Here is a 23,861-nt window from a genome sequence, read left to right as displayed (position 1 = left end):
GTCTTTGGAGGGTGAATTGATAATATCAACATTCTAAATACACACATCCTTTCACTCAGGAATTCCACTCCTTGGTCTTTATCTCATATAATTAAGTATGTAAAAGGTGTGTATAAGAATATTTGTTATAGTGTGGTTTATATAGCAAGTTCTCACATTTAAATGAATTTTAGGAAAACACGTGAAACCATTTCTCAGAATTACTTAGAATAACCACTAGATGTCACAATTGTTCAACAAAAATAAAGCTATAGCCAAGGTAGATCAATCAAATATGAAGGCTAGAAAGAACTTTCTATATATATAGTCCTTCACTTTAAGATAATTGGTACGTATACATGCCACTCAGTGCAACTCTACAGCAAGGACAGTTTAATATATCACAAAGTACTCTGCAAAACAGAACATTTCACAAAGTGATCTTCAAATTATCTTTTTAAAAAATGTTTTTCTCATAAAGAAGTCTCAATAAATTTTTATATGTTTTTACAAAACTTTAGCCTTAAATGCACTAAAATGGGGTAGGCTTATACGGTGTGATTTGGAAGCTTCCAGGAAGAACTCAGGCTTCAAAGAATCTCACCACAAACATGCATAATACCTTAAATTCCACCACTGAAGATTAATTTTGAGGAGTTTAAGGTTTTCCAATCTTTGAAAGTGTTAACTGTAAAATACCTCTGGATGAGGTGAGCCTTCAAGTACTATTGCTGAATAGTTTTAAAGATTCATTGAGTTTAAACAAGAACAAGGCCCACTGTGAAAGAACCATAAAAAGGGTGCCTAGAAAAAGAGATGGGGTGGGGTGACAGCACACTAGAAAGCAGTGGCTCTTAGCCTGGGCTCTGCATGTCCACTCTATTGTCCTTTAAGCTAAATATGACACAATTCAGTGTGATCTTACTTCTGAGAAATGTGAATACTTTGGGGAACCTATGACCCTAGATAACATTTGGCTTATCAAAATCTGTATTGTCACAGATATTTCCTAATGCTCTCATATCGAGCTACATATTTTATGTTGATCTAAAGTAAATAAGCACAAATATATTAGGAAACAGATATCATTTATTTGTTTCTGTACTCATAAACTAATAGCTAAAGCAAATATTGAAACCTAATCCACATTTAGTTCCAATTAAGAAGTTCCAAATACAAGCAACTGCATGTAGACATTGGGCTAAATACATGTTTGGCTTTAAAATAAGAATTTATCAAAGAAAGAAGCAGGAGATGCAAATTAAACAGGAAGGTGAATCAACAGTGTTAGGTGATAACTTTTACAAATAGTTGCTCATTAATTTAGTTTTATATCAAATATAAAATACAATCATAGTAATGAAAAGGGCTAAGAAGATCTCACCTTGGCAAAACAAAATATGGAATATCAAACCTGAAGATGCAGCTGCTTTTTAAAAATCTTTCATTTGCAAGGAATTACATTAACGAAGTGATATGTGTAAGGATGTTTAGCTATAGATACCAGTCAGTCCCTAATACCTTCAGTCCATGGTGCTTTCTATAATTTTCAAAGCAGGTTTGCATACTTTATGCGATTTTCTCCTACAAAATTACTGTTTTTGGATTGGTATAAAAAATACTAACAGCCTATTATCAATTTTCTCTATCCAATCTACAGGTCAAACTAAATTAAATATCTTTAACCTTAGGCACTTCAAAAAGAAGAAAATAAGTCTGCCTACTGAGTTTGTGGACAAATTTTTTAAAGCTAGAGATGACATCAGTACCCAGTCCCCTAGCCACCTATCCCCCAGCTCAGAGTAGAACCCACTCACAGCTCTGGCACGTGTCTCTTTCAGATGGACATGGCTTATAACTGATGAAATAGTAATACCTTTTCCTGGACCATGCCATGTTCCATTTTTCCTGTCCTAGAGCTAAAGGGTAAGGGCTGCATCTTTATCCTAACATGATGGAAGAACAGTGTGGTAGCTCTATACTGTTTAAGGGCTAGGTCTCTTTTTTTCCCTAATTTATTTTATGTCATATTATTGGAGAACTGTGCAAATACACACCCTTCTCTCTTATAGACCAGGGGTCTTCTAAGTGGGATGCACCCATGATGATCCACTAGGGCAGTGGTCCACATATTCCAACCCAGCCAAGTCCAGCCTACCACTTTTCTTTTCTCGAAATGTTTTATGGAGGTAAAATACACATAACATAAAATGTACTATCTAAACCATGGTTAAGTGGACAGTGCAGTGGTATTAAATACATCCTAATGTTGTGCAACCGACACCAAGGGCTGAGTAATTTGTAGCGTCTCCTCCACCCACTCAAACTCCTGTCCATCAGAGCAGCGTCAACTTTTCACTGGGCCCCTTCCCCAAGTTAAATAAGTTGCTTCTCATTCCCATATTTGGCCCTAAAATTGTAGTAAAAAGGGAGGGGCAGGTCTTATAACTATTGGCCCAATTTGTGTTCCCTTGAACTTGTAATGCATTTTGAAGAGAGACATACTTGTTATCTAAATCCAAACATTAGCATGGACTGCACTCTTGTTTTTTCTGGGGATACAAACCATCTATAAAGGAAGCTTCTGATATGCAACATGACACCTTGCTTCACCTTCTTCATTCTCAGCCCCAACATTAGGTAAGAGTGAGCAGAACTTAAAGAAAAATCCATTGCACCCTCACAACCACCTTTTAAAAGAAGTAAGGTGGGGCTTCCCTGGTGGCGCAGTGGTTGAGAATCTTCCTGCCAATGTAGGGGACACAGGTTCGAGCCCTGGTCTGGGAAGATCCCACATGCCGCAGAGCAACTAGCCCGTGAGCCACAACTACTGAGCCTGCGCGTCTGGAGCCTCAACTCCTCAACAAGAGAGGCCGCGATAGTGAGAGGCCCGTGCACCGCGATGAAGAGTGGCCTCCGCTCGCCGCAACTAGAAAAAAGCCCTCGCACAGAAACGAAGACCCGACACAAACAAAAATAAATAAATAAATTTATTAAAAAAAAAAAAAAAAGAAGTAAGGTGGATGTTACTGGTCTCAACGTACAGATGTAGAAACTGAGAAACAGGAGCAGGGATTTTCACATGCCTGCGCAAGGTTGCCACTTAGTGAGACAAGACCTGGAACTATAGAGATCTCAGTGCTCCTGACTCCACATCCAATGCTCTCTCTCCGCTACATCCCACTGGAATAAATTAAGAATTTCAAGACAGCAACCAGACTATTAAACCAAGGGTAGAGCCCTGCTAAGCACAGGGCCTCGTGACTGCACAGGTCCCATGAAGCCCGTCCTGCCCTCATGACACAATGCCTTCCAAAAGCACAGATCCAGCGGGGGCTGGGGGAGCGCAGGGGGGTGCTTCTTATATGTCCTTGTTATGATTTGTCTCTATGCCACAGTAAAAGCATTGCTAATTTCTCTTGGCAGTGAGAGTGACTTTGCTTCTAACAAAAAATTCAGAGGCATCTGTAGAAACAAAAACAAATATATAAACACAGAAAAAAAAGGCTGCCAGTCTCTTGATAAGTGACTGACAATAGCAGGCTTTCTAAGTAAAGATGATTTTTTTTTTCTTTGCCATTTTTCTCTTTGGAACATCTTAAACTTTGATTCCTTTACTTCCTTAACAATCACATACTTTTGTTCTCTGAATAAACTAAATTTCTGTTCATCATTCTTTCATGGTATCACTTCTAAAAGCAAGAATTTCACTAGAGCTGAACTATAGATAATTCTCATTTACCACAAGGTGTTAGGTCTTCCTTAATTCTTGCTCTGTTCCCTGTCAAAGCTAGTTTAATTCCACTGGCATTGCGGTTCCACCCGGGGTGGGGGGGGGGGAATTTACTAGTCTCTCCCTACTCCACTTTAGCATTAATGGCTTTCTCCACCTTAGTGCCTGACAAGTTGTACAGGCTGGGTGGGGAGAAAAGCAACCTAAAAAGAGTAGGGAAAGTTGGCTTCTGATGCTTTCCATTGCTGAGCCATCCACTGCCGCCTGCCACCCCCATCCCGGGTCACATTTTCTCCTATGAATCTCTTTTACTCCCCAACCAAGGAGCTCAGTGTCCTTAGGCTGCTGCCCTCTGGGCATCTTAAGCCACCTAGCTTGCCCCCTTTACAGGCCAAGTGTTAGGAAAGCAATCAGATTAACTTTACTGCACTGAAATATCAATACAATTCAGCTTCCCTCTCCCAGCTTCCTTATCTCACAATTGCTGCCACAGGCTTTTATCTTGCTGTTTGTTCTATCAAAGGGAGGTATTACCTGTCAACTCAACAGCCTAATGAGTCTCAGAATCAGCTATTTCCTCATCTACCTAGGAAACTATCAGTTTTATTTTCTTCCTGAAGGGCTGACCCCAGAAATAATTGGACGGTTAGATAAAAACAAATGATTTTTTTATAGGTATGGTTTATTTGTTCCTGGTAACCAGAGAACAACATAACCACTATGTATATCAGATTTGGCTGTAAATGCATTTAACATCTATTCCAACCTCCATGAATGTTTATTCTTCAGTTTATTTCCCTGATAACAAAGGCAGTCACTTATAACCTAACCAGAATTAGAGAGAACTCTGCTCCCAACCTAAGCTCAGATCCTTCTCACCTCCCACCCCCAACATACACACTTCAGATTAGGCTCTTTTACCACATTTTGGCAAAAAATATTCAGCACTTTCCAAGGGAATCTGGGATCATGAGAGGGATTTTTTTCTGATATGGAGCAAGGAAATCTCACAATACCTCTTCATAGCATTAAAACAAATATTCCTCAAGATTGACCCCCTGCATTTGCTTTATGCTCTTTTATTAGTCATCTATTGCTGTATATCAAATTGCCCCCCAAACACAGCATCTTAAAACAACAATAAGCATTATTTCACACAGGGTGTGTGGGTCAGGAAGTTGGGGGCAGCTTGGCTGGGTGATTCTGGCTTGGGATCTTTCAATCAGGTTGCAATCAAGATGTTGGCCAGGGCTGCAGTGATCTGAAATCTGCTTCCAACATGGCTTTCTTACATGGCTGGCAAATTGGTACTGGCTGTTGGTAGGAGGCCTTGGTTCTTCCTAAATTAACCATAGGGCTGTGTATGTCCTCACAACATGGCAGCTGGCTTCCCCTCAGAGCAAGTGATCCAAGATAGAGAAGCAGAAGCTACAACATCTTTTATGACCTATGCCTCAGAAGTCACAGGCTATCATTTCTGCCAAATTTTATTAGTAACACATGTCAGCCCTGTTCAGTGTGGGATAGGACTGCATAAGGATATGAATACCAGGAAGCAGGGATCATTGGGGGCCATCTTAAAGGCTAGCTATCACATTCATCATGCCATACAGGAAACAGAAATTCCTTGAATAAGGTATGTAACCAATCTAGAGGTCCCTGAGAAGGGATATTCCCTATTATTTATTCTTGAATTTGCATTGTTACACATTAGACTTGTGAGATATTGTGTCAATAATTGCTAAAAGTCTGATCAGCTGTGGACACAGTGAAAAAAATCTCTTTCTAGATAACTTGTGTGGCTGTGCTATGCCAGGCAGTTTGTTTTTCCTGGCTCTATATTCTTTGATGTACTCTTATCTGTTCTACGGCACAAGACCTACCACTCAGACTTAAAACAAGAGTTTAGACTCTGTTCTGAGAGGTAACTGCTGAATTATTTTAAGTAGAGGAGAGACTAGGTCATACTTGCATTCATTAGGTTCCTTCTGTTGTCTGTGTACAGGATGGGTTGGTGGTGGGGAGGGACATAGAGCAATACTGGAGGTAGAGAGACCCATTAAAAGTCTATTTCAGAGAGTCCCTTTATCACAGATAAGGTTTTATAGCTCTCAGCACTTGCTATAATTCCCAGTTTCCCAGGGGGGGAGGGAGGAGGGGAGGGAGGAGGAGAGGGAGGGAAGGAGGAGGGGAGGGCGGGAGGGAGGAGGGGAGGGAGGGAGGGAAGGAGGGAGGGAGGGAGGAAAGAAAAAAAAAGAAAAAAAAAACCAAACTCTAACTTGTAGCATTTGCCAATTTCTGTGGCATCAATACTTCCACCATGGCCAATTTCAAACTACCAACATGATGTCACTGGGTGAGGAGTTGGGAAGAGATGTGCACAACCGGCCGGTACCACCGGGCTGGCTCCAGCATCCACTGCTACCTTTGACCTGTTAAAGCAGAAGCAGCCAGGAGCAGGTTTGCAGGTCAGAACATGAGCCAAAGCCCTCATTCACGTGGCCAGCAAGGGGAAAGACACGCTTCCTAGGCACCTGCTCACCCCAGAGGGGGACTGCCAGGACCTGGGGTCCCCACTATCTGCAGAAACCTCCTGGTGCTAAACTCCCCACCTGGACTGTCCAGAACACAGGATTAGCCTGAGAATGAGGACAAGAAAAGGGACATGGGGAGAGAGGCAAAAATTATTTTTAAATTTAAATGAATTATCTGTATTTATTTACTAGAAGTACCCTTTCAAACTGTTAAAGAGTGAATCTTGGAGCGAGGCCACTATATATAAAGCAGCTGAAGTATCAATAATGCCTTTTCTCTTAATGAGAAGCTGTTAACTTTCTTCTATAAAGCAAAACCCTGGAGACATGAATCTGTATTTTTTTCTATAGAGGATTTTAGTGAACAAGGACCACTCAAAATCATGATTACTACATTCCTGCTAACGGGACCCAGTCATACTGGGTTTTTCATACAAAATAAGAAACAATTTCTCTCCTCATTCACCATCTCATTTTCTTCGTCAAAATTTGCTGAAGGATTTGTTTCACATAACAGTCTGGAAAGCTGGCATATTTCCAAAGAAATTAAAACAAACAAACCCAAATTTCCTGTTAATAGCAGATTTGGATATGACTACTAGGCAGGCTATAGTTGTGCTTTTTCTGAGTTCCAGTCCTGCAGTGAGGTTTTAAAGGGCTCTGGCATGCTATGTCACTGACAGAGAACCTTCCTGGGCTGGAGGGTGGTGAGACACCCACCAGCACAGGGAGAATGACCTTCTCCTAGAAAGGTTACTCCAGCGTGGGGCAGGGGAAAGAAGGGAGATAGCCCTTAGGCTAACCTATCAGTATACTTCAGGATTGAAGATACTGCTAAGCAATGAAATGGGACAGCTAATTAAGATCCCATGAGTCCTGTGGTTCTGTCACTTTGATTTACATCTCTTCTGCAAGGACCTTTCCTTTTTATTTTTCCCAGAGAAACCTGACACAAGCTCTTCAAGTTCTCTCCTAAAAGAGTTACTGTAGGAAATATTTTAGAGACAACTTAGGCTGTAAGGTTTTATGCTTTTCTATTAAAATGAAGAGGTGTGAGATCAGGAGAGGTAGAGGAGGGGGCAAAAAGTAAAAGTGGAACTGACAAACTGCACGTTTCCTCAAGATTAGTCTCAAGCTATGTATTTTTAATGGAAACACCACAAAAGCAATGATCTGACCTTCTTGTTGCATATTAGAAGGTGCATGGTGTTGGTTTGTTGTATTGGTGATAAATTTAATCACTTGGTTAAGGCTGTGTTTGCCAAGTTTATCGACTAATAAAGTTACTACTTTTCCCTCCGAAATTAGTAATTTGTGGAGCAGTATTTTGAGACAACGTAAATATCCTCTTTCTCATCAAACTTGCACCAACTAGTTTCAATTCTATTGATGTTTTCCCAACTCCATCTATTTTTCCATATTTATTTGGTATTTTACTGTAAGAAACAACTTTTCTTTCTTCCCATTTGTATCAGTAGGGATGCATGGATTTTTGCTTTATTCAATGGATTATAACCCATTACTATTATTTTGATGCTCAGATTGTCCCAGATTTGGCCAGTGGGAACCTCTTTAAGCCGGCTTCTGTGTAATTGGATAAGTCCCCATCATTCTTTGACCATTTCCTTTACGGAAGACGATGTGCTGGGCTCATCTTGTACTTTGCCTACCCCAGGAGTGGAATCGGTCTTTTCTCCAAGGAGCTCTGTGTAGGGTGTATTTTTAAAACACTGGTCTTGGATAGTGGTTGCAAGGCATCTATATTTCTCACTTCTGGTTGGTAAATCAGTCTCTTGTGAATTTGCTTAGCATGAAGAGTTTCTCTAGCATTTCAGCCACCCTCAGTGAGACTGTGCAACCAAGGGGCAGACTCCGGACTGTGGTGCGTTAGTATAATCAGCTATGGGGATGGCCAGCTTGAAGCAGCTTTGGATTTCCAGCGCAACGTACGGCTCTGGCATCTAATGTCCCACCAGAGAGCCTTGGGTTCAGTAAGGAGTGCTTGTGAATGCTCTCACCAGGAGGCAGAAAACTAAGAGCTCATTCCAGGCTCCAGAAATTCTGAGGTGACTTACCTGTTAGGACTGCTTTTCCTGTTAACCTCGAGTTCTGAAGAGTAAGGAAAGATCCTCCCACTTAACCATTTGAGAACTCCCAATCTACAAGATCACAGACCGCTGAAACACTCCATTGATGAGGCAAGTCTGGCACATTTGACTTTATTTGGTGTTTTTTTTGTGGAATGTTGAAATAGTCCAGTGAACTCCAAAGACCACTCTTAGAATTGAAGGGTCCTGATGCTTCTGAAATAATAATGCTAAGTTTTCCAATTCCATTCCAATTGCTATTCTACAGGGCTTTAAACGGTGCTGTGTCTTTTTCAATTTGCACATATTTGAGAAACATTTCTCAAAATATTTCAACTTAAAGCACTGACGAAATGAGGATAGAAACAGAAACTTGTAAAAATACATCTTTTAATAAACATCAAGTACAGTGCAGTTTTATCGAGGTTTTACATTGCAGTTTACAGCAAACATATTATCTGTTATAGTGTATATTTATTTACAAGTAAAGTAAGCTCAGGGTTTTTTTCTCCCATGGTTGGATAAACCAAATCTGGTGGATCATACTACATTTAAGGTTTTCCAAGCTTCTGTAAAAGGCCTTTAACATTAAGAGACTTGTAACAACAAAAAAAGATATCCCCCATCACAATGACAGACTGATGAATGCTCAAAAGTTATTAAAAAGAATTATAAATACTTGATTTCCTTTGATGGCTTTGAAGAATAGCTCCTGATAGCAAATCTGAAATATTAATGACAGTAAGGGAAACAATTGTTTCTTTTGCCAAGTGAATCTATAATAAATACTAATTAGAGGCTACAGATTATGAAAAGAATCCGAAAGATTCTTACAGGAAAAGTTTAACATTTTATATACATGATCCCATGGACTAAAAACTGTCTAGAAAATTAATGGCTGAGTCTGCTTTTAACATTGTTTATACAAAGAATGGTGGAATTCGACACTTTAGGACAATTTCAGTGAGAGAGGGGACAGAAATTAATTAGCAAAGGGGGAAATTAATATTAATCTCAAAATTCTACCTGACGCTGTCTTGGAATGATCAAGACTCAGCTATATCTGAGAAGAATTAAAAGAACTGAAGGAAATCAGAAGCTATAGCTAAGAAAACCATAGTTTTGCATGCTTTCAACTGATGGCATTTAAAAATTATACAACTGTATTTACTTGCTATGTACATAAACTAGTGTTTGGAATTAGAAACAAAAGTACCATTTACGTCCACAGAAATACCAGAAGCATACTCAGATTTGCAGAAGAGGCACAATAATCTGTTAACCATGCAACTAGCTGTCTGTGAAATCTGTAATGGATAACAGAACAAAATCCCCATGAACATAGTACTAATGTGTAGCAAATTACATCAAATAAACAGCTCAAATTCATAAGGGTAAACACCCAATATCCCTGAATTTCTAAGCATTCATCTCGGTGTTAACATGGTTTCCTCTAAATGTTACCCCATTAGAAAGATTTTAAATATTCCTCCCTCTTTAATACATCATCATACTTTCAGAGGTGAAAAGGGAACAATTTAATCTTTACCACTTTTGCCCATCCATTCTTATGAATCTGGTATCATGTTATTACAGTGTCTAGGCTAATGTAGGTGCTCTAAAGGATCCAACAAACTGAATTTCTGGGTTCCAAACATTGCTGGTATTGTACAATAAGCCTGTCTGACAGAAAGCCATGTCTCTGGGTGAAATATATTCCTAGATCAATGCTTGAGAAGTGAAGACCAGCTGCCACTGAAGTCAGACTGTTCCCTAATTGTCAGATAACAGTTTGATCTTCTCTTATTAAATTAAAATTTCTTAGTAGATGGGACCGGCTCTCATACTTTGCATGTATCCTCTATAGCACCTAGTAAAGTGTTGGGCAAAGATATATCCTCAAGGAAATAATCGGTGATGGGGGCAGGAACTGAATCAAGGGTGAATGCGGTCATGGTGAAGCCATGCCTCACTTCACCCGTCACCCAAAAGGCAGCCACCAGAATGAATCTCTGATGTTGTCACTGAAGAACAGATGCTTGTCCCCTACCACTGTCTAAAGGAGAACTAACCACTCGGGCCTCTTTATTTCTTTCTCTTAATCACTAAGAGATTATACGTGGGCATGAGTACCACTTGGTGGATGATATCTGGAGAAAAGTTTTTCTGCCTCAGAGGAAGCACCAATCCATCACATGGCACTTTAACTTTAATAATACAACTTATAGAACTATTAACTTTTAAAATTATGTTAAATGTTATCCATACTAATAGATATTTTAAATGTTAGGCTTATTCTCTCTGACATCACTTAAAATACATTTTATTTTTAAACACAGGCATGAGGTAGAAGATTAGAACTCACAAAAGAAAGTCATCTTCAAAATACCAAACTCTATTCAATACAATTAGCCCCGAGAAAGAAGTAAGAAAAGTTACAGCCTAAGCTGGTAGACTGGCTACTGTTAAAATATTACCCTTACCTGAAAAAAAATTTTTAATTTGAAATTGCCCTTTTTTCCCAATTTAAGGTACTGTAGCAAAAGGACAATACACATTCTGAAATACTCATAAGGATCGCTTATAAGAGCTTCTCTTAGCAATCATTTTTTACTATGTTGCTCTAAATCACCTCAGTTGAGACACAGGTCCTTTCCACCGAAATAACTGACCAGATATCAACCTGGAGGTTAAAAATCCTTCTAGCATAAGAAGATAAAAGGAATGATTCACATTTAAATATTGTACTTTTCATAAAAACTAGCAGCACTTCATCTTACTAAGACATACTAATTTGGCTTCACTGACTGATCAGAAACAAAGGAAAATGTATATAGGTCCAAGATAGCTCCTTGCACAAGGGAAATGTGAGGCTACAAGTTTTCTTTAGCAACTATTTCCCCACTAGGTGGTGTGTGAAACTACTGGAATGTCGATTTCTATGGCAGAGAGGCGGGAGCGTGCTGAATAGGGCTGTGAATATGTATGCATACTGGGAGGATGGGAGTACAGCGGTTGCCAGAAAGGAGAAGGCAAAGATTTGCATGCACAGTACCAAATAAACAGTAGAAGGGAAGTCGTAAACAAGCCCCCAGCACTAGCAATAGTGACATACACTGCATAGTCAAACATAAAGACTGGCTCGAACTTCTTGTTCAGATGGATGTTATAAAAGATGACCCAGATGGATGGGGAGAGGCTCACAGTACCTGCCAGGAAAAACAGCAGCCCGGCCACCAGATGGCAGCCGGCACTATTGACCAGACACTTGGCCAGTTTGATGTTGGGCACCGAGGACCTGAAGGCGGTGTTACACATTCCAATCAGGCAGAGCAGCAGGGCCCCCGTTGCAATCAGGATGCTGAGGGGCAGGGCAAACTGGAGGACCCGCAGGTCCAGCTGGTCAACTGATGAGTACCAAGTAGTGTCGTACATCAGGCAGTCATTGCCCCCGTCGTACCGGGCACACTTCACCCACAGGCCTGTGTAAACAGTCAGGTTCTTCTCATTTCTGTTGAACGTGATCAGTCGTAATTTTCTCCAGTTGGGAAGCAGAGTCCCCGCAAAGAGGCCTGCTACCGAGGCGATCCCACACAGGAAGGAGAGGACCGTGGCTGCATGGACATCCCGACAGCCCATGGCAGGCAGGCTTGTGCAGTACTGCCAGTCAGACTAGGGGGTGACACACAAGAGGACAAATCATGAGGGGACAACAGGAGAGCACGGTGCTGACTGGAAACACAACCAATGACATCAATGCAAACAGGGAAATTCTGTCCCTTGTCTCCTCTCCATATACAATATGAATGTATGTAAGCACACATGCATGTGACCTCAGAGCACAGCTGCACACACACGATTGCTTACTACTGCCTGGGTCATATAGCAACTAGAGTCTTCACACATGAGTATTTTTCTACACAGTGAATCAGAGGAACAACCAAAATAATTTCAGATTCTCTTAACATCACATCAGAAATTCTCTCAGTTGTCCAAAATCACTCATTCAACAACCACATTTCAAGCACTTTGATGTGTCAGACACTCAAATATATAGGGTCAAAGCACTCATCAACCGTCAACTACAAACACAAATTCGGCTTCAAATGCTCACGCAAATGTAAAATGAGACCAGCATAAAAGACAAAGGCATAGGGAAAGAAGCACTACAGGGCAGCAGAGTGGTTGAGGGCAGACTCTGAGCCAGACTGCTTGGGTTCCAACCCCCAATTACTCACTTACTAGCCAAGTGACCAAAGTCACCTTGGGTCAACAACAATACTTCTGTGTGCCTCATTTTCCTCATCTGTAAAATGGGAAAAGTAACTGTGCCTACCTCACAGGGTTTTCTAAGTATTCAATGAGTTAATATAATGTCAAATGCTTAAAGTTATATCTGGCGCCTTGTAAGTGTGATGCAAGCATTAACTACTTCTTAGCACTCAGTGATCAACTCAGTGCTTGGCATCCTGGAGCAGTTCAAAGAACATCTGTTGAATAAACGTTAAATAAAAAAAAAGCAAACATCTCATTCCTATATACCAGGCATACCAGAAAATCACAAAACGTAAATAGACTCCTCTCCAATGAGTTACTCAAACGAAAAAGAGAGAACAAAGGTCCCTGAAATTATTCTACTCATCTACTTCCTGACTGGTTCAAGATGACGGGCATGCATTTCAGGTTATTAAACTATTGGTTATTGGTTATTATACTAATATACTATGATTGGTTAGTCTACTATTACTGCTCATATAAGATGAACACAAAGATTTCTGAAGAAATGACAACCTATCTCTATTAATGCTATTATAAGGAAAAAGAAAAAAAGTAGCCAGGCCTTTCATCTCAAATTAAAAGGCTGTGTTCTTTTTCTGTATACAACAAATTATAAAAAACAGTATATTATTCAGCTTTATTTCTTCAAGAGTTTGAAACTCACTCTCCAAACACCACTCAAATATATTTTCTCTGCCTTCCATCATGCCTCCTATGAGACAACAGAACAGACTATTTTAATTTACTATATATTTAATGCAATCACATGAACTAGGAATAATTTTACTAGCAGAAAACATATACGTATGTGTACATACCTATCCACACACATACATATATAAGTGTACAATATAAAAATCGGAGTTTAAGCACAAATGACCATTTTTTAAAGTCCTCAAGTTAAGCATAACTAGTTCTAAGTTTCTCTGCTCTTAGTTTACTACTTGTTTATCATGCTGTCTTCTGTCAATATTACCAAAAGTAGTAATTGTTTAAGAAAATGTTATGGATGAAAATACTTCAAACAGAGGAATTATGGTCCTAATGTATTTTTTTCCTGCAAATTTTAAATGCTTAATTTTAGCAACCATCCAACCACCTTAGTCCAATAATGGAAACTCTGGTGCAAGTTTGAGGATGTTTACCCTGGAAAATGCCACTACTGTTGTCAGTCTCTAGAATCCAGCTTCCTGTTGGTTTCTGCTCATTTGCCTGTCCCCCCAGTATACTGTAAGTAACTTGCACAGTGCCTGGCACAAGAGTCATTTTAGGAATATTTGAATAAATAAATACTGGGCCCCGACCCAAGGCCACAGCAACTCACAAAGGTAGGCTATTAATGACGTAGAACTGGACAAGGAAGTAGCCATTACTAAGCAATCATTCATTCAACAGGTATTTACTGAGTATCTAGCACATGCAAAACACTCTGTTAGGCCCTAGAGGGACACTGAGGCCATTAAGATCTGGACCTTGCCCCAGTGTGCTAACAGTCAGACTGAGGGAAAGAATATGCTGTTTTATAAGAACTCAAAATGCTGATAATGAAAGAGATGTCTGATTATTACCTATCAAGTGATTATTGTTAGGTATTAAGCAAAGTGACCCAATAAGATACCTGTTCATAAAAATGTATCATTCAGTGTTAGAGAAAAACTGAGCAATGAAAGAGAATGAAGATTTAATCAATGTTGTAAAGACGTAAGAAAAAGTTTCCCCCAGTTTCTTTCAAAGCTTCAGAACTCCTTCAGATAACCCATGCAAAGTCCTAACCCAATCACAATTCCTTCCTGCTTTCAGAGGTAGGGGACAAATACTTGGAGTATCAATGTAATTGAGATTTCTTCAATCAAGCTGCCCTGTACCCCTGATTCCTACAACGCAAATGGAATGAGACACAAGATCAGTATGAATGACTTTGCTATTGATAAATAAATTTCTGTAGTTCTTAGCCTACAGACTATCAAATGACACTAATAAACAGAGGTGGGTCAATAGTCAATATCTATTTCAGTATCAAGTGTGTTCAAATTTATCCTGCATCAAATCAATACAAGTGTTATATCAGTCTCCTGAATTTGCGTCTGCTGAAGTATCCTTAGCTCAGATCCCAGACACTAACTAACAGTCCTATTTTAGAGAGCCAACAAGTATACCACGGCATTTTTCAGAAGGGAAATACTATTAACCTCTATTTAACTAAATTTCAGTCTCAGTGCTGGAATTAATGTCCTTGCTCTTTGTAACTTTCTTTGGCTGCTTTACTTTTTATACCCTGCTCTTAACTCCACATATGTATGATTTGATGGTAAGTAGTATATCTCACTAGAGGGATGAAGTAACATTTTATAGGGATAGTTGGGAGAAGGAATATGTTTAGTGATTTAAAACTGAAAGATATTGCTGACTCTTAGAGCTATACCAATTAATTTCGAATCTGGAATAATTTTTTCAAATGCAAATCTGATCATTTCACTACATTTCTTACCATTCAATAGCTTCCTATTGAATAGCTTCCTCAGAGTAAAGTTTTAAATCTTTCCCATAGTTTCCAAAGTTTTAAATCCCACCATTTGGTTCCTGCCAGATTCTCAATCTCCTTATTGTGTCATCGTCCCACCTTACATATTACTGTCTACGTAGCCATACTGCTTTTCTTTTAACTTCTCAAATTTTGTTTTTCAATTTGGCTAAGGGCTTTTTCTCATGCTGTTTTTCCTCCTAGAACTTTCTTAATCCCATCCTATTCTTTGCTTAGCTAACTCGTACTCATCTTTCTGGTTTCCAGGGAGTCTGGCCCTAAACCTCCCCTCTCTTCCCCCACCCTTCACCTTCCCCCTGCCCCTAGTTACACGCTCTGGCTGCACCTTCGTACTTTTTCTTTGGTAGCAGTGATTATGCTTATATTCCCTGTTCAATGTTTATCTTTCTGACCAGACTGTAAATTTCAGGAGGACAGAGAGCCTTCTGTTTTATTCACTGTGTCCAACACTGGCACACAGAAGGCACTCAATTATTTGTTGAATGAATGAACAAACAAACAAATGGAAGGTCCATGTGAGTATGGTCAGGACACAGAAAGTTAAAAATTTGCTCTAGGATCAGTTCCACTCATTTCATTCATTCACACTCTGTGTTTTGAAGCCTTCAAACTGCTTCTAGAATGCTGCTTTCCATTCTTTATTGGCCAAAGCCTCTCATTTTTAAAAATAAAGTTCATTTTCTTCCCCCAGAAACTTCCCAAGAAAGATGAGGCCATTCCCAGGTATTTATATACAGCCTATGCTTCTAGAAACACATATCTAAGTCTGGCGACACTGGTTAACTTCCACAGTGGTTAGAGATTCGATCAATTATGGCTCTGTTGATTCTCGTGTTTTCAACTTAACAGGTATGTTACATACGGGATTCGCCCCTTGCCATTAAGAGTGGTTCATATATCAAATTAATGTTTGCTTATCAAAGTTAAACAATTTATTATATTTTTATTTATATTTCCTCTTTAAAATATTTCTCCCAATGAGGAAAAACACATCTTTTTGCCATATGAAAACCCCTTATTAGCGACTGCAGCAAATGTGCAAGGCTAAGAACACACTTTAACAATCTGAGGCACACCCATGAACACTAGCTGGCTGACAGTCTTGAGCTGGGTTGTATATACAGATGTTTGGGCTTGCTGTTTCCATCTGAGAGGCAGCTTGGTATTGTAACCCAGGCAACCCCAAGACTCATATGCCAGTCATAAACTACCATTTGCAAACTGGGAAAGTCACCTATGTCCTCTGCATCTTAAATTTCTCAAATGTCCCCCAAGGTAGCTGTGAGATCATAAAGAGTAAAGACCTTTGTAAAGCAGAATAGGATCAGGAATTTAAGTCTGTAATGATTATTGGTAGGTTTATCTGAGAGCATTCTCTCTGAGAGTAGTTACTGACCAAATCAGACAAGAACTCTGTTCAAAACACCCACTTCACATTTGTCATCTAACTGTTCCACAATGACTTGCAGAGAAGAAGATGGATAAATTTTTGTACACAATTAAAGGTTATCAAAGATATTTCAAATAAAAATATTTTCAAAAGAATATCTTTCCTGTGGTTTGAAATAGAGTTCAAAGAGGTCTGGAGCAGGAATAGTGGCTAAGAGCTTAAAGAATTACCAGATCCATTATTGTATTTTTTCAGGAACAATTCTAAGGAACAGATACATGAGAACACATCTGTAATAGCAGCTACATTAATCCTTGGTAGTAACACTAGCAGTCCCTTCTACCGTAGTTTGGGTTTTCTTAGAAACTGTAGATCATCAACATAGCACTTGCAATGGAGGTTTGTCCTATAACTTTATTTTGTTAAACAAGAGAAAAAGTGTCATCTGATATATGGTAGCAAAAGGAAGAGATATAATCAAGGAATGTACTTACTCTTTGAGGTACTTGATAGTTCTAAAACAACTTTAATCAACTTAGAAGAAATATATGCACATCTGAACACACAGCACAGATGATCTGGACCTAAAGAAATAGGAAAAGTACTTCAGATTAATATGGTACTAGTTTAAAAACTCAATTTGAATTCACAGGGCATTAGGAAAAGTAATTAGCAATCATCTGAAACCAATGAAATCTTAAACCAAAAAAGGTGGTCAATGAGTTAAAAAAAAAAAAAGGCAGTTTATTCTTAAATTCACACAATATCTATATGTGAGATACAGAAGAAAAAATTAACCCTCATTTTGTGATTCGAGAAGATAGGAAAAATAAGGATAAAAGTCACTTTACTGTCCTAGAAATAGATAATCAATATTTAATGAATTTTTTAGATCCTTTCATGACTATAGTGAAAGAATGGAGGGCCGATGAAACACTGTGTGATCAGTTGTCTTGGCATAAAAGACATTCATGATGTTTCTTTTATACCTTTTAAAAGGATACTGACAACAAAACTAGTCCAAGTTGATTCACACTGTGCCTCCTAAAATTTGCATCTAGAATATTTGAGTTTATAGTGCCACCAATAGCTCAACCCGCCATTTAAACGTTTCCATATATCTTTCTTAAGCATCAACAACTTCCTCTTCAAACACTATTTACCTCAAATAGGAGGATGAGAAGGAAAACTTGTAAACACCTGAAAACTTCCTGGATTAAGGCTATATCACTAGCCCTACTACGATCATTAAGTAGAATGATGTTCCCAACAGTCTGCACAGAAGTGATTTCAATCAGGTGTTTTTTTTGTTTTTGTTTTTCTCTTTTCCAGATGTATGTCTGGGTTGGTTTCAAGCACAACTGCTCACTCTGAAGTTAAGTGAAATCATTTTTATAATAGAAAACACACAACAGGATCTCTGAGCAATCATTTTTAAGTGGGGTCACCAAGTCTGGCTTTCTAATGTCGTGACTAGCCTCTTGCAAAGCCTGTAACACAGAACTTGGGCTTCAGAGGAAAGCAAATCAAGCTTCCAGAGAAGCCTCCCCTCCACCCCCCACTCCCTTTGAGCTGTGTCCTCAGGAGCACCAGAGCGAGCAGAAAAAAAGAAGGAAAAAAAAAAAAAGAGCTTTCCAGGTTAGAACCAGTGGAAAGAGACCGCAAAAGTGACTATGAACGCTCTCAGAAAAACCCATCTCTGCAACACTGAGTGGGTTGAATAGCGAGCAGGTCATCATTACACAACCAGCATGAGCTGCTGATTCAAAAATAGCAACCTGCAGCTCCACACCGCACACCCGGCCAGGCAAGCCCCAAGCCCCTGGCTGCCCCGACCAGACACCTAGACATATTCATACTCCTGGGTCCAAAATAATTTTTTAGAGCTCTACCAAATACCTCCTCACTCAGTGTTCACGTCCGCAAATGTGGTCAGCATTTTTCAAGGCTAAATGACTCCCGTCGTTTAAGCAACCTTACACAAAATCCTCAACTACTTATGCAAAAGACCCAGAAATCGGAACATTCTTGACCAGACCTACCTGTTTCTCACATCCAGAGCATTTTACTCGCCCACACTGAGGAACCTCTTAGACCGTCTCCCTCTCCGCGTCCCAGGAAGTGCGTTCCCAGTGAGCCACACCAGAGGCTTCTGGGACTCGTAGTCAGGTTCCCTAAACCAGAATGTCCTGGATGACTGGGAGACTACAATTCCCAAAATCCACTGGGCTGGCAGTCCCAGGCAATATCCTGGGACCACTTCCCGCCCTCTGCTCCGCTTCCCACCTCCACCATTCCTCTAGCTCCTTCAGTTCCGTCCAGATTTGAGTTATAGGTCTAAAAAACAGTTAACGGAAACAAAACTAAAAATAGTTTTGAGTTGGGTACCAAAGTAAATATTTCCCACTAATGATTTATTTACCACTTTCAGTGGGAAAGGGGGAGGGAGGGTCAGAGTGTTTTTTTGTTTTTATATCATTTTTTTTTTCCACCTGCTGTTTCTCAAGTAACTTTAATTCAAAACAATCAATATGCCATTGAGGCATATTTGGAGGTGGCCTGCCCTGGGCAGATGCTGAAGTGTCATGATCACACATACACATAAATGGAGATAAAGTAAATGTGGCAAATACTGATAATCGTTAAATCTAGAGAGAGTACGTATACGGGTGTTCATTGTACTATTCAAATTCTCTGTACCTTTGAACATTTTCAAAATAAAAAGTTTGAGAAAAAGCATCACAGTTTTAAATGAAAGTAAAGGATGGCATCCATCCCTATCCCACTCTGCCGCGGTATGACCTTGGGCAAGTTAAATAACCTTTTTGTACCTCAGGATCTCATCTGTAATAATAATGTATTTATACCAGAAACTATGGTGAGGATTAAATGAGTTACTATAAACAGTATACGTGTCTAACACACAATAAGGACTTTACATATTTGCTATTTCCATTTGACATTTTTGTGTTGCTCTAGTAACGGGACTATGTGTTAGTATGAAAAAGGCTACTATCTGTGCACTGCTACCACTTTCTCATCTTCCGTACTGCTTCGGAGGATGTAAGGTGATTTAAGGCCAGAAGCAATCCAATCCCAAAGCCAGACCTCAAGATGTAACAATGAGAAAGAGGGACAGCATTGGGTGGTAAAAGGATCTCTGGGTACAGAAAGGCTCTGGGCTCCAGGCCAGCTCTGGCAATAGCAGATGGATGATGACGATATGACACAGGATTCTTTGCTCTGAACTTCAGTTCTCTTATCTATAAAACTGAATTGAATCAAATAACTGTGTACAAAATCATTTTATAATTTATTTCCCAGTCATTGATGAATACTACCTTGTTAGCAGACTTTAGCTGAGATGTATATGTAGTTGACAATATGTTTTTTTAAAGCTATAAAAGGAAGGGAAGACAACCCTATTTTTAGACTTATTGATCAAGTTCAGGTCTATGGTTAGCCTGCCTTTGGTATGGAAAAGATGACATGAAATACTTACATGCCCTAGTGGGACTAGAATGTTGGAATATCATTCTCAGAAGTACTTTAGGTAAGACTTTGAGCAATTAACAATCCTGGCTTCCAAGTTCACTGTAATATACTGTTCATCTCCAAAATTCTATGAAGATTCTCATTTGGTTATTCTATTAGTTTCGTATTGCTGCTTCAACAAATTACCACAAACTCAGTGGCTTAAAACACCACAAATTTATTATCTTACAGTTCTGGAGGTCAGAAATCTGACAGGGTCTCCCTGGGCTAGAATCAAGGTGTGAGCTGTGTTTTTTTCTGGAAGCAAGAGCTGTGTTTTTTTCTGGAAGCTCCAGGGAAATTTCCTTTTCCTTCTACTGCTCCAGTTCCTGAGGACACCATTCCTTAGCTTGTGGCCCCCTTCCATCTTCAAACCCAGCAATGACTGGTTGAGTCTTTCAACATCTAAATCACTTCACCCTACGTTCTTCTGCCTCCCTCTTCTAGCTTTTAAGAACCCTTGTGATTAAAATTGACCCATCTGGGGGGCTTCCCTGGTGGCGCAGTGGTTAAGAATCTGCCTGCCAATGCAGGGGACACGGGTTCGAGCCCTGGTCTGGGAAGATCCCACATGCCGCGGAGCAACTAAGCCCGTGAGCCACAACCACTGAGCCTGCGCGTCTGGAGCCTGTGCTCCGCAACGGGAGAGGCCGCGACAGTGAGAGGCCCGCGCACCGCGATGAAGAGTGGCCCCCGCTTGCCGCAACTAGAGGAAGCCCTCACACAGAAACGAAGACCCAACGCAGCCGAAAATAAAAATAAATAAATTTAAAAAAAAAATTGACCCATCTGGACTACCCAGGATAATTTTTCTATTTTTATGGTCATCTGACTTGCAACCTTAATTCTGTAACAGAGCATATTCAGATTCCAGAGAGGAGGAAGACATCTTTAGGGGACTATTATTCTGCCTACTACAGTCACTAATAATCTCTTTCTGCTTGAATCCAAAGGCTTCTTTTTGGTCCTAATTCTCTTCCACCGGCTTCAGGTCCACATTATACAATTCAGACCACCTTTTTTCCCTAAACTTTTCTTCCTTGGATATGGAAACATCAACATTTCTACCTTTCTTCTAGTTTATCTGATTAATTCACTGTCCACCAGCTGCTTTCACTTCTTCACATTAAGATATGTTAACAGTTTCCTTACATATATTATCAATTAAAAAAATAATAGATAACACTGAATATATACCAAGCACTTTTTCATGGACTCTCTAATTTAATCACCATAACCTCATATTAATGACAAAGAAATTGAGATGCAGAAAGGTTAAATAATTTGCCCAAAGTCAAGAAGTAGTTAAGTGGTAGATCTTCCTAAAAGGTGGCTGTCACTATTCAGAATTGTCCAGACTCAGGACAGTTTCCTATTTTTGGATTTCTGCCTCTAAGATCTTACTTAAATCTAAATGCTCATTGAAGTTATTCCTGAACTTGAAATGACCTCATACTATCCTCTTTGCTCACTCAAATCCTACCTACCTCCCCCCTGCTCTGAATATTTGTATCTTCTCTAAACTACATAGTAAACTACATAGTTCAACCTCAAATTGTAAATTAACTTGCACACACTGTTCCTTTTCCAGTCATGTCTCACCATAGTATTTCTCCAACTCCATGACTGAAATTCAGCAAATTTAGATTAATGAAAAAACCCATAAACTTGTTTTTAGAGGAGACTGTCAAATAAAAATAATAGATAACATTATAATTGGGAAGTTGGCAAGTATAGTTGGGAAGTAAATTTTTACTATTAGTTGGGAAGTGTAGAAAGAAAAGAAGGGAAGCATTGTGGGTTGAATATGTCCCTCAAAAATTCATCTACTGAGGTCTTAACTCCCTCAGCATACATCAGGATATAACGTTATTTGGAGATAGGGTCTTTACAGAGGTAATCAAGTTAAAAAGAGATCCTTAGTATTAGCCTTAATCCAATATGACTGGTTTCCTTAGGAAGAGGGGAACTCTGAAGACAACCTCACACACAGAATGCCATGCAAGGATGAAGGCAGAAATTGGGGTGATGCTTCTATAGGCCAAGGAACGCCAAAGATTGCCAGCTAACCACTACACACTAGGCGAATGGCATGGAAGATTCTCTCTCCACGGCTCTCTGAAGGAATTAACCCTGTTGGCACCTTTATCTCCAACTTCCAGCTTCTAGAACTGTGAGACAGAAGATTTCTGCAGTTTAAGTCCTCAGTTTGTGGTACTTTGTTATGGCAGCCTTAGCAAGCTAATACAGGAAATAAGGGAAGAAGGTTCTGGATAAATCAAGCAGTGAGATGTCACTTTAAAAACTATTAGGCTAGCGAGCAAGGGCACCTGTTTCTTGTTTTCGCTTCCTCGTGCTGCAGCACACAGAACGAGCTCCCCCTTGCTTGAAAAAAAAAACTGTTAGGAACGTGTCATCTACTATAACATAGGTAGGATGACAGCACTTGTTCCTGATCTTTAATAAAGTTACTAGTGAAGAGGGGAGGGAGCCGGGAGGGGACAGGATTGTACAACAGAATTGGCTTAAAGTACAATAATTGAAGGCTTTTTCCTGGAATAGCTTGCAGGTGTTTTAAATCTTTTGTCTTTTACCATGCCTATTACTCCTCCTCCTACCACCACTATTTTTTGTATGGATTTTTTTTTTTAACATCTTTATTGGAGTATAATTGCTTTACAATGGTGTGTTAGTTTCTGCTTTATACCCCGTTTTTAAAGAGAAACCTGTATGTTAAACATTTGGTGAATGTGTTACAAATTTGGGATTATGACATTAATGGTTCTTTTAAGTTTGTGAGTTTTCTGGTTCATATTTTTATAGGAAAGGCCATGTGTGCTCAGTACTGTTCTTACTATTTCTCTTGACCCTGGGAGTAGTACCAGTTCACAGAAAGATTTGTTTTTGAAGCTGAGGCTCAATTATTATGCAGTACTCTTACTTCCCCCCATTAGGATTTGGTTGACCAGGGACTTTTATTTACTCTATCATTTAATCATGCTTCAAATCCATCCAAAGCCATAAGCTTTTACTCAATGTCTGCTCTTGATTTAAAATATTTTCAATCTCCCTCAATTTGTAGCAAACCATATACAAATAAAACTGAAGCTATGTTTTAGCTTTATAATCATATCCTTTTTCTTAATATAAGAATATTACACCATGGCCTTCCTAAAGCCTTTTATACAGAAATAATGCCAATAACAATGTTTGACAACAAATAAGAAAATGAAGGCACTGGTCAGAAGATACTGACAATTTCAGAAAAATATACTGAAATATGTGCCATGAACAAAGGAAGCTCTTGTCCTTTGCTTTCAACTTTCAATGCACTCAGAGTTTACAAAATAAACAGGAAAAAACTGCCTTGCTATATTTGCTCCAGAATTAGTTGTAATATAAATTGCATATCCTGTTCTTCAAATTCCAAGTATTTCAAAGGAAAGGACATGATTCAGATAACACCTATGCTTCACATAGCTTGGTATCTGGGTACCCCAAAAAGGTTTCACTTCTATTATGAACACACTAATAATATACACAAAGGAGATTACTTCCTTTGAAGTCTTCCAAATACCCAACAACTATTAATTAAGCAACTGTCTTACAATGAGAAACAGAAAAAACATTTTTTTAATTAGGACAGCCTAAAATTAGTGGTTAGTTATAGTCAGAAAAGGTAGCTGAAATTGCCGCTGGCTTTTCATCCAACTGAGGCAATGAGCCCACCTTTTACTCCTAAGTTATCCACAAGGAAATACTCCAACTTTCCAACATACATACT

At 39.3% G+C, this 23,861-nt stretch overlaps 1 protein-coding gene across 1 annotated transcript; it reads right to left on the bottom strand.

Moving 5' to 3' along the window:
* Positions 1-8,706: 8,706 nt before the first annotated feature.
* Positions 8,707-18,670, bottom strand: CLDN12 (claudin 12). The gene is made up of 3 exons (XM_059932769.1): positions 18,586-18,670; positions 17,038-17,127; positions 8,707-12,005 (listed from the first exon to the last, which is right to left on the bottom strand). The coding sequence occupies exon 3, from the start codon at positions 11,970-11,972 to the stop codon at positions 11,238-11,240; it is 735 nt and encodes a 244-aa protein (XP_059788752.1). The 5' UTR covers positions 11,973-12,005; positions 17,038-17,127; positions 18,586-18,670; the 3' UTR covers positions 8,707-11,237.
* Between the last annotated feature and the right edge of the window lie 5,191 nt (positions 18,671-23,861).

This window comes from Balaenoptera ricei, chromosome 9 (assembly GCF_028023285.1).
Source record: "Balaenoptera ricei isolate mBalRic1 chromosome 9, mBalRic1.hap2, whole genome shotgun sequence".
NCBI lineage: Eukaryota > Metazoa > Chordata > Mammalia > Artiodactyla > Balaenopteridae > Balaenoptera > Balaenoptera ricei.
This window is presented reverse-complemented; position numbering and strand designations above follow the sequence as displayed.